Source organism: Sander lucioperca, chromosome 7 (assembly GCF_008315115.2).
Source record: "Sander lucioperca isolate FBNREF2018 chromosome 7, SLUC_FBN_1.2, whole genome shotgun sequence".
NCBI classification, from domain to species: domain Eukaryota; kingdom Metazoa; phylum Chordata; class Actinopteri; order Perciformes; family Percidae; genus Sander; species Sander lucioperca.
In genome coordinates, this window is record NC_050179.1 from 23,090,433 (window position 1) to 23,102,529 (window position 12,097).

General features: G+C 41.1%; 1 protein-coding gene across 3 annotated transcripts in view; it reads right to left on the reverse strand.

Moving 5' to 3' along the window:
- dyrk4 (dual-specificity tyrosine-(Y)-phosphorylation regulated kinase 4) overlaps window positions 1–12,097 on the reverse strand; it is a 33,736-nt gene that overhangs the window by 6,213 nt on the left and 15,426 nt on the right. The window contains exons 1-6 of one of the 3 annotated variants that reach the window (XM_031304977.2): window positions 7,792–8,324; window positions 5,095–5,178; window positions 3,286–3,438; window positions 2,812–2,962; window positions 2,412–2,575; window positions 450–586 (exon numbers count right to left, since the gene is read on the reverse strand). In XM_031304977.2, coding sequence (XP_031160837.1) covers window positions 450–586; window positions 2,412–2,575; window positions 2,812–2,962; window positions 3,286–3,438; window positions 5,095–5,178; window positions 7,792–7,815 — 713 coding nt within the window. In that variant the 5' untranslated portion in view covers window positions 7,816–8,324. Of the gene's footprint in view, window positions 1–449; window positions 587–2,411; window positions 2,576–2,811; window positions 2,963–3,285; window positions 3,439–5,094; window positions 5,179–5,517; window positions 5,584–7,791; window positions 8,325–12,097 lie in introns of those variants that run through there. The other 2 variants (XM_031304976.1, XM_031304974.2) reach the window with 2 other exon arrangements.

Genomic DNA, 12,097 nt, shown 5'->3' on the forward strand with positions numbered 1-12,097 from the left:
CAGTTTGCACCATTTGTTTTCTGCATTATTGAAGTGGGTGAACCTACAGGACCCGGGCAGACGCTGCCACACTGTGATCTTTAGTAACTAAGGACAGGTAAGATAACACCACGGGGTACCGACTTCTATCAAGCTAAATCAGGAACTCAGCGGTTTGGCAGACTTCTAAATGTAAAGTGATCATGACGCAGGCATGTGGGAAAACCTCACAACAGGGAATCAGATCTCAAATAATTGTCAAAAATGGACTCCTCCAATGTGAGAAATAACGTGTTCTATAGAGTATTTTAGTGAGGTACAGTGTTGTCTAAATGAAAGAGTAATACAGGATGTATTTTATAAAATATTTAAGATATTTTCCAGGAAAGGTTCAATCGCAGGGGACTTGGACAGAGTGAAATGTAATGAATGAAATAAATCACAATGAAATGTGTTTTGTGCACTTGTACCTTTTCTTATTGCGTATCATCTTAATGGCTACGAGTTCGTTGTTCTTGTGGTCCAGACATTTCAGGACCTGCCCAAAGGAGCCTTTCCCAATCACTTCAAGCACTTCAAACCTGTAGCCAATGTGGTCATGCAGCACCTGGAAAAGCAAGAGGAAGAGCACTGGATATTAAAGCAGACTTCACGTATGCTTTTACTGAAATAAAAATGTCCATCACTCAAATTACACAGCAAAATTAACTATATTATGAATACATCCACAAATTGCAATTTTGTAATTTACAGAATTGTAATCTATACAATACTTTGTAATATACCTGTACTTTGCTGTAACTGTCAGTTCAAGCCTGTGACAATGAGCCTCAACAGAGACATTCAAGTCTAAACAATGGTCAGTCACTCAGCCTTAATCAGCTCTGCCTGTCAGTCGCCTGACAGTTCAGCCTGTTGACACAGGCTTTGATGACCTCAGTTCAGTTTATTGTGTACAGTATTAAACAATGAAGTCAAACCGGGAGCGTGCCTATGTTCCCACGGCCCTATGTTCCCTACATTTCTAAGAAGTATTTTTTTCACTGAAAATTAGGCCCTATGTTCCCACAGTCCTATGTTGCCACATTTCTAAGATTATTTTCAAAATTAGGCCCTATGTTCCCACAGTTCCCACATTTCTAAGATTTATTTTCCCAAAATTAGGACCTATGTTCCCATATTTCCTTTTTCATAAATTTGTATCAGATTTTATCCCCCTTTCTCCCAATTTGGTAGCCAATTACACCCAAACTATTATCCAGTACCATTGGACTACAGATGGAATGTAACCCTAACCCTAACATAGGGCCTAATTTTAAGAACAATCTTAGAAAAGAAAAGGAACATAGGGCTGACCCCGTCAACCAACAGATGGCGGGTTCACGTCTGCAGCTGCTGGATTAAGGTCATATGAAGGCAGCTCAGGCAGCTTGAAAGCCTGCGTATGTGTCTGTGTGTGTGTGTGTGTGTGTGTGTGTGTGTGTGTGTGCGTGTGTGTCTGTCTTCACACATTTTCAGTTCACGTTCTTATTTTATTTCATTTATATGTCTCCGCACAATTGCACACATGTAGATGTACATTTAAATTGGGCTGACATGAACTCTGAATTACCATGTTTTTTTTTTTTATGATAAACAAAAATGTTCTCATGATTGACAGCACTGCTGACCACATTACGAATGATACCCTACATTTTAAGATTTAATTCTTCCATACCTGTAGCTACAGTGTGAGGTTTTTTTTCTAGGACTTACTTAACCAACTTTCTTCAAATTAGCTAGAGTACAAAATTATAGTAAAGACTTAAGTAAAGAAAAACTCCTGCACACTGTCTTACTAAAAAATATAAAGTTTTAGTAATAGGCAATGTTTTGGTACTGGATCATCTTCAGGCAAATGGTTTTACATCCTGAGATGCCAAAAGTTTGTAGGGGCACCAATCAACAACTTCCACATAAAATCAGGCATAAATACACAACATTCATTTACATACCCATTACTATAGACAGAGCTTAAATATCAATACAGCCCCTCTATAGTAACCTGTATCCTACTCACCTGTCGAAAGTATTTTTCTGTACTGATCAAAGCTGACTTCAGCAACTGTTTAGCAAACTCTTTGTTGGTGCGTTTAAATGCCTCTGGGACATGTTAACATCTAAGACTTTGTAGATGTTAGGAGTTGCAAAACTTTTTCAGTCCAAGATGCTTACATATATCTCTTACATATATCTTTTCCATGATGTTTGATTGAAATGGGTGTGCCAGGCTTGGGTTTCAACCAGAAAGCTTGTATATGTACTGCTTTTTGGCTTAAATAAAAAAAAACACCTGCCATAAGTAATGAGGAAGACTTTTCTAAAAGGTCTCTGCTTGTTAATGCTTACAAAAAACAGACTTCATTTTCATAGTGACAGGCCACCCGTCTTACCCTGACGTAGCTTCCATGCTCGTCATCGTATCCAGAGTTCTGCGGTGTTCCTTGGGAACCCTCGATCTTCTGAGAGCCCTGACCAAGGAACCAGATCTCTGCGTAGTCCATGATTTCCTCCTGCTCAAACTCCGTCAGCCGGTCCTGGAAGTTCTTCAGTGCCTCTGCAACAGGAAGTAAGAGGAGGAGGGTGGGATGAGTCACGATCATATTGATTACACCTCTGCCAAGAGCAGAGGATTGTGAACGATCGACTTAAATGTCAGCACGCTATTTTTACCACATCAAAATTGTTACTTATTTACATGCCTGTCTTGAAAAAACACCCTTTAAAGATTCAAAATGTGAAATAACATTACTGTTATCATGTTGTATTGTATTGTTATCCAGGATTACATACCTAGGGGAGACATGGGTAACCTTTGCCCCTCGTAGGCCTTCTCTTTCTCCAGCTTGTTGCTGATAATCTTGCTGTTGCGGGAGACAGATACTTTATCCATTGTTGCACCAAACCGCATGCTGAACTGCTGGGCGGGCTTCAGCCTCTCATCCTACAACACACACACACACACACACACACACACACACACACACACACACACACACACACACACACACACACACATTTGTAATTATATTGTAATTATGAGCAAAGAAAAGATAAAGTAACACAGCAAAGTACAGCGTGGCCTTCATAATGTTTTCACAGTGGGCCGTGTCTCTGGAACTACTAGTTTTGAGTTAAATAAGCTACTGTTGAGAAATATAGATGCTTACATTTTTTTCCTCCCATCAGAAACATCACAAAGCATTATGATTCAGAACTAACTGCCATTGTAGGATATTACAGGCTGCTGGTGTACAAGAGCCTCACCGGGTGTGTCTGATAGTTGTTTTGGACCCCTTTGTTGGCAATTTGGGGCAGGATGTTGTCTGACGGCTGATGTTGGTTTTTGGCATTGCTGACCACCACCTGGACCACCGGTGGCTCAAGCTGAGGTAGGGTCCCTACACCAGGGCCAAACTTCTGTAAATCAGAGGGATTGTTTTAATTTTCCAGCCATGATTAAAGAAATGAACGTTAGAAACACCAAAACATACTTTTTTTTTTTAACAGTGACAAAAATAAGATAGAGTCAGATGATGGAGGAAGATATTTCAGTCTGTTTTTTTAAACTCCAAAAGCCTAAAATGTATAGCAATGTGACTAAAGACTTAGATGAAGGCAGACTGCAGTATATTCGGCAAAAAAAGAGACTATTCAGAAACATCAACAAAGACATTGTCCACCTTCCCCAGCTAGAAGGCTTTTAAGATCTTTATTTCTGTGGGGAATAACCCACTGTGCAGCACATCCACAAAAACAAAAGCATCTGTAGAGAGTGGGCCAGTACTGTAAGTGTGAAGTCTAAAGGGATTATTCTTTTTACAGTGCAGCTACAAGTTTGTTACATCCCCTTTTCATTTTTTCATGAGTATGTGTCTGTGTCGGGCTGCAGCTCCTCCTGCAGTTTTGGTTTTATGTTCTCAGCTAGCGGTCTACATCCCTTCCACATGCATTTCATCTGCAGAGGCTCAGGTGACCAGGACCCCCAGCAGGTAGTGGCTGGAATTACTGATCAGGTTGACAGTGAAATGGGGACAAAGCCTGTGAGGCTGGGTCCTGACAGAGTCTGTCTGCCTGGTTCTGTGGGGGAGGTGAAGAACAGCAACCTGCTTTTCACTGGCTGCCATCCTGCTTGCTCTGAGAGCACGTTTACATGTGTCGCTACCTTGCAAGGCTCTGCCCTGGCAATGATGGGCAAAGTTAGACCTCTGTCCTATGCTAAGCTCTCTGGGAAAAATGAGATATCCTACGGACGTGTATCAGCATCAAGAGGGGTATTATAGAGTATATTTAGGACACGTTTTCACTTACTGGGCTGCAGTTTAACCCAAATATCATGGAAAAAATTCAAAACAGAGCTGCCCCTACACCTTGCATGCTATCATGTAGCCCTCCGAAATGTACTATATTGGCAACATAATAAATTATTTGATATTAATTATTAACAGCATTCCAGGAAAAAAAGCTTTCCTATCCACGCTGTGGATATTTCTGATATTTCATCTCACGTGTTTAGAGCTGCTGCAGGATCTGCCAACTTGGTTATGACGCATAGAGATAGGGCTAAATATAGTTGCAGGCACCTGCCACAAAAGGGCAAAGGAAGTAAACGCAGCTACGTGACTGTACATAACCATGCTGCTTTAATAAGATGCACTTGTATCAATGAAAATCAGTGATGCGTTACACATGACCACATGTGCAGACAGATGTGTACAGTCACATTCATGTTTTTCTAACGAGGAAATACATGTCAATATAGAAAGCTCGAATTGGGAAGCTCGCCGCAGACATTTTCTTCTTTTCTGGGGAGCTGCTGTGTCAATATTCAAAACATAGGAATAAGTCTCTATGATGCATGTCACAGCCTTTTATGTCTAATAGGATTCTGGTGTAGCTCACTGCATGTGTATGAAAAGAGAAAAAAAAGAAGAAAAGGATGAATAATGTCACTTAGGCAATGATTCCAGTACACCTCAAATAACTCAAACACTAAGGGAAAAGATGCCATAGTTGATACATGTTGTGGGTAAAGGGGTCAGCTGCTGCAGCATCTAGCAGGGGGGAAGCGCTGACCTGTGAGCAGGGTCGGTTTGTTCCAAGACGGTTGCCTTCTGCTGGGAGTCTGTGAGGGTGAGGGAAGGCCTCCGGTCGTGATGTCTGTGGGAGGAATGAGAGCAATTCATAAAATGCGCTACAAGATGAGAAAAAAAAGCTTTGGTCACAAATGCACATTTTTATGCATAACAACATGATCTCCGATGTGAGATTTAGAAATCCTGACACCATGAGAGATGGATTAAAGTCATAAAGAATAACAAATAATTCCAATTGAATAGCTTCCTGTGTTCATGCTGCCTGGACCCCCAATCTCAAAAACACACAGCCTGTGGACAGCTGAGCGAGATTGCAGCGAGACAACCAGAAATAAGGCACCTTAGGTACCAAAAATAGATTACTTCTGCAAAAAAAAAACCAGCACCACTAATTTCTGTGTACCTGCTGGGTTGTGCAGGTGTGTGAACATGTGCACATCCATGTGCCTGGCAGTGGGTGTACACGCGCATCCAAGACACTGGAGATCCACTTGCCTCAATGTGTTAAAGGGAAGCCTTAAATGTTGTAATAAAGCAAACATTCCTGATTTCTAAAAAGAAAAGTGTCACATGCATTTGGAATGATTGTGCACGATTCTCTCCGACCCCAAGCCAGCTTACACGTGTCTTAGTAATCAGTGGGTAAGAGTGCAGCTGTGTAGGGCGACACCATATGGGTGAAATAAAGCTTAGCCCCATGTGGGTATACGTGCTAAACTCCCTCAGCCTGGCAGTCAGGGAGGGAGCGAGGGAGGGAGTGGGTGGGTGAGACGGGATGGGTGGGGTGTTGTCCACAGGTGCTGGATAGGAGACAGCTTCACAATCATAACCTTACACTAAAACTTCTAATTGAGAAGCAAAAGCAACATCAGCTGTCATGACAGCATCGTCTGCAGGAGGAGGATGAGGAGGATGAAACACTGAACTGACTTTGTAAAATTGTACTGGTCACTGGATACAAGTAAACACATCCTGCATACACTCACTGGCTTTGCCATTCACAATACAGTTGATATAATTCTTCAGTAAGACAGGCACACAAGACATAGCCAAAGAAGGGTATGACACAATAATGTGGTCATGTTACAATCTCTGTGAGTGACACCAGGAGCCATGGGTCACTGTGACAGATTGGCTTCTAAAACATCACCTGTAAAGGTCTGCTCTAAGCCTTACTAATGAGCACTTAGCCCAGTTGAAACCAGGTGACATCATTGCACGTGCCCAAGTGCACACTTTTCTGTATGTTCCACCTCTCCTATTATTATAACATGACATAATGAGATTTCTCTCAAGATTCAAAACAGCAGGGGTAAAATATTTGTCAATTTCACTATATGTGCCTAAAAACCAGGTTTGCACAAGAAAGTGAAAGACATATTGTAATACTTCAAACACAGTGTTGGATATAATTTCACTGTATGATATAGTAAATTATCTTTCCTGTGTAGACATAATTGCACACTCAAATGAAACACACATAAAAGAGGGCATTTGCTCCTAATGTGCCAACGAGTTTAAATGACGTTACAGAAATAGATGAATGGAAGTGAAGACGAGAAACAGAAGTCAGGAGCAATGCTGTTTCTGCGTGACTGGGGGTCTTTGCTGGAGAACACGGTCATCACAGCAGGGGTGTGAGAGCAGCTTTGGGTCCTCAAGGGTCAGTTGGTCAGAGTGTCAGCAAAGCAATAAAACTGAGGAGTAACTGAGGGTAAACATCAACAAGCTGTAAAACTCAGTCAGCTGTCAGACATTTAGAGTCCTTTTCCAATGGATAATCACGCTGCCCTGTCTTTTTCATTGCACAAAACAGGCTGGCACCAAATGTGACAGGAAGATCACTAATCAATCCACGTGATCAAAATGACTATATGTTATATGTTAGGATAATTGGTTTGTCAAAGCAAACAATCGATTATTATTAATTGTTAATAAAAATAGTAAAAAAAAAAAAAAGAAAAAAGAAAAAAAGAGTTGAAATTCTTTTATGATCCCAAAACGGTGAGGGTTAAATTTACAACACTTTCCATGTAAGGTGTGAAAAAATACACCAGAACGCATATAGACTTACAGAATCTGTCAGCACAACAAACACTGAAGTAAGTAGGCTAAACAACGACTGAAATAGAAATGGATCAGATTTTTCATCAGAACTTGGCATGCGGTCTGGAGACAGGGGCCAGATTACAAAATAAGCATTCAAGTGGGATAGAGAAGAAATGGAAGTAATTCCAAAGTGAGAATGACTTCACATTCTTGGCATGGATCAATACACATACATAAACAAATGTACAGTAAATGGTATACTTTCATTTGAGTTTATCATTGTAAATGGATACCTGTGGAATGGGTTTTTCCAAAATGGAATTAGCCTGGAATGAAGCCCTGTATCTGGGCAAAAGAAATTCTTATTCCATAGAAAAGCATATCCGCAAGTTCACTATAGAGGAATATTAAAGTGATACTATGGGAGATAAAGTATGGTAATAACAATATTAAAACTCTCTTGTTGATTGGATAAGCAGACCAGCCCTGCCATAATTAGAAAATCATAGATACACTCTGATTGACCATACATTGTTTTCAAATGGACAAGAGTATACATACAGTACAATTAACGGGAAATAGCTATTTTACCAACCAACCAACTTGCCAACAAATCAAAGCGCCTCACCTTGTTATTTATTTCTGGCAACATGCTGTGTTATCAGTGTCAGCCTTTACAGCTGCTTGGCAATCCAAAGACAAACACAGAGGAGAGATTACAAAATCCAAGAAAGAGTCATTGTATCCAACTCTGTTAGTCCAGCTTCAAAACCAAGACGCACTTTCCACAACTTCGTGAAGAGGACTGAATCAACACTGATGAGTACAATCCTGATGACTGATCAGATCCACCGAGCCAAACCTGCCGTACTCCTGGTTTTGTTTGCTTTTACGCGCACAAGCTGTCGTCAGAGAGGAGATTAGTGAGCGAGACAAGCTGGTGAGGGTCTGTGCGCCTTGACGCGTACACCGCTAAGACATTAGGCAGCCACCTGTTCAGGTTTCTGCCGCTGACAGCCGGGGCTTTCCCGATATAGATTTGTTTATTATCCGTTTGCTGTCGTCCACCTACACCACGCTGTGTGACTGATGCGCTCTCCAACACCGACGCTGTACACAGAAAGGGTTCACATATAGGCTACACCGACGCACGCATGTCGTGGCCACACTCAATTTACAGTAACTGTTATGTAGACTGCTCGCTCTCTCAGACGGAGATCCAGAGATCCTCTGCTATGTACAAATGGTGTCATGGTCCACGCAGTCTCACTGTCATTCTGAAAAACTAATCTTTCTTCCGTCATTGGAAAAAATTCGGACAATTTCGTTTCCAGCGAAGCTCACTTGTTTCAAGTGTTTTATATCGAAGGATCCGCAATGTATACTATCAAAGAGAAACAGAATATAAGATGGGCCACTCAACAAAATAACGATGTATTAAGTTGGATTGCATTGGAAACAAGTTACATTATATCACTTGATTAACAGATTTTATTTGTTAGGCTTTCCTTTCTCTTATAGAATTCCTTATAGCTCCATTTTAGTAAACTATGTGCCAGGGCTCCCAAACCTAGGCTATTATTGTCAAAGAAATAGATTTCTTTCACTCCCCATCTTGCTAAGATGTTGGCCTTAATAATAATAATGAAATAGAATAATTCCTAATTAAAAAAGAGAGATGGCAGCTTCCCTTGTTTCACAATGACTAATCACTAAACCACTGCAGGCAACAGCTCAGTTGATCCATGCCTTGAGGAGCAGAGGTAGCCTACTGTCCAAGAGCTGAATATGATTAGATGTCAGCTGTTATGCAACAGTAATCAGCCTCAGCACAGGATGAGCTGCTATCGAAGAAGCTGCACCTGCCCTCCTTATTCCACTCTCCCAAGGGCTTAATTTGGAGATCTCCACTTTTGAGCAAAATGGAAATTTTGAGCATTTCAAACACTTCATTTTCTGCATTTTGGTGAATTTTTCTGCAACAATTTGTGCCTTTTCTGCACCAAGTTAAATAAAGTAAAATTCAAGAAAAATTACTGGTATAAAAATCTACTCAAGTAAAAGAAAAAAGTAGCTCATTTAAAATGTACTCAGAGTAAAAGTTATTTAATCACTTTTTAACAGCGATGGGGGAGGTATACTTTTTTAATTTATACTTACATATCTTATTGGTCAAGGCCACACCCCCACCCTCCGCCTTGCCCCCCCCCCACACAGTATTAGGGGACCACTAAGGCCTATATAAAAGAGACTTCAGATACAGTATTAGGGGACCACTAAGGTCTATATAAAAGAGACTTCAGATACAGTATTAGGGGACCACTAAGGCCTATATAAAAGAGACTTCAGATACAGTATTAGGGGACCACTAAGGTCTATATAAAAGAGACTTCAGATACAGTATTAGGGGACCACTAAGGCCTACATAAAAGAGACTTCAGATACAGTATTAGGGGACCACTAAGACCTATATAAAAGCATCCAAAGAGCACCATGTCATGGGACCTTTAAAAAGTACATTAAGAAGCAGGGATGCACCAAATCCAGGCTTCAGCTTCGGATTTGGCCGAATATTGGGCTTTTTGACGGTTCGGTTTCTGACAAACCTTAGAATTTTTTTCCACCAAACCGAACCCTACGCTTGCACTACGCATGCTACGCTGGTCGACGTAATGGCGGCGCCGTTGATTACGGGAAGGTGTTTATGTAGGTGGAGCGTTCAATGCAGTAGGCTGTGAGAAAGTAAAAATGGAACTTGTGAGCAGAAAAAGTGTAGTTTGGCAGTACTTTCAGTCAAAAGAAGGCCATTCAAAGTCCAGCTACATGTTCAATTTACAATACCGATTTGTCTCGTGGTGGCAAGGACCCTAAACAATACACAACATCACCGCTGTTACAACATTTGGTATAAAACATCCAAAAGAATATGAGTTGTGCATGAAGGAATCTACAGACAGCAGCCAAAATGCAGCAACTTCAGGTACGGCAAAGGAAGGACAGAAAAGGACAAACATACACTGCTGTGGACGTTGTTTAGTTCATTAATGTGTTTACTGTGTTAATGGACTGAGGATGGGAGTAGGATTCGGTATTCGGTTTCGGATTTGACAGAATCTTAACCAGTGGATTCGGTATTCGTACTTAATAAAAAGTAAACAAGTAAACAAACATTGTAATTCATTACGTTCCATCTCTGCTCCTAATCTATTCCCTTATTCCCTAACCTGTTGTTGCATTTAACAAGTTAACCATACAAAAAAAACACAGTTAAATCACTGGAGCTAGATTAGACATCTGCAGCTAACAAGAATGCAAGATTCTACGATTTTAGGACTGTGATCGGCCCCTGCTGGTGGAGTGGCCCTTCTGGAGAATGGGGGAACAGGGGGATGCAAGATGGGGACAGGGTCAGAGATGGGAGGTTCCTTTAAATCTGGCCTCATTAATAACAACAAGGGCTGCAGCAGGAGGCATTCATCTTATACAACCTAGATTACAACCGGAGCAGAACAGACCAGACTTTATATTTGTTTGTAAAATACTGCAACAATGTTAGACAGGATCACACATTACTTTGCATCTAATTGTATGTCCATGTCCACACTGTAACATAATAGGAAAAATGATAGTGAATATGATTAATACAATTATTGTAGAACCACAGAAATAATTAGTTTAAATGAATAGCTAGGTTAGTTTAGCATAAAGAGTGGATACAGGGGGAAACACGTAGCCTGGCTCTGTCCAATGGTAATAAAATCTGCCTAGCAGCACCTCTTAAACTCACAAATAAACACATTATATCTTGTTTTTTTAATCTGTGCAGAAATTGAAGTGTAAAAGTGTAAAAAGTCATGGTTTTATGGTTATTTCCTCGGCTAAATCCCAGTAATGACAAGACTAGAGAAACATTTTGGCTGGACCTTGAAACTCTGTCCCTCTGTTGCTGAGTCACTGAGTGATGAAGTTCCACCATTGGTCGGAGTGAGTGTGATGACGCAAGTGTTCAACTGGCCATTGCGCTTTCAAAATGTATTAGCGCGACACCTCCGCTATCGCCCATCAATAATCTGATTAACTTCATCAATACACGGTTGTTGTTGTTGTTGTTGTTGTTGTTGCCGCCACCACCGTGTCAGCTTTGTAATACGGGTTTAGCAGCACGGACAGCAGGATCTACATGTGAACAAATGAACACACATTGACCATACTTGGCCCAGCCATATACTAGATTTTGACCTAGTCTTGTTAACCTTTAGACAGAGCCAGGCTAACTGTTTCCAGTATTCATGCTAAACTAAGCAGACCAGCCGCTGACTGTAGCTTCACATTTAGCATTTAGATATGAGAGTGGTATCAATGTTAGCAGGCAAACAAATAAGCATATCTCCCAAAACTGTCAAACTATTCATTTAATATCGAAAAATGCAAATGAAAAGTGCAAGTCATCCTCAAACTCTAAACTGTTATACAGTATCTTCAGTATAGGAGCGATCAAATAGCCCTACATCATCAAACCGCAGGCAAGTCAGCCACTGTAAACCTCGCCACAGTTCACCTGGGGGAGTCATTATGCAGTGTGCATTTTGTCACCCAGGTGACAACGCATTGGTAAGCACAACAATGCAGATACAGTATATCTCTATGTCAACCAAAAAGAAAGCGCCACACTTACCCTAACACAGTAACCCTAACCCTGACATAAACTAAAACCAGGAGGACTGTGCTACTGGTAAGCCATTCTGAAAATAGAGACTTAAGTGCTCTGAACAGGAAATAAAAAAGAGGAAGAAAGACAGAGTGCTGGCATGTAGATATGTTTTGGGTGTGGGTGGTTGCCTGATGTCCCGTCTTGACTCTGTTGCTTCCAAACCTACCTCCGGTTGGACCCTCCTGTTTCTGCCCCAGCAGCAGCCCAGGAGGAGGCTAAAACC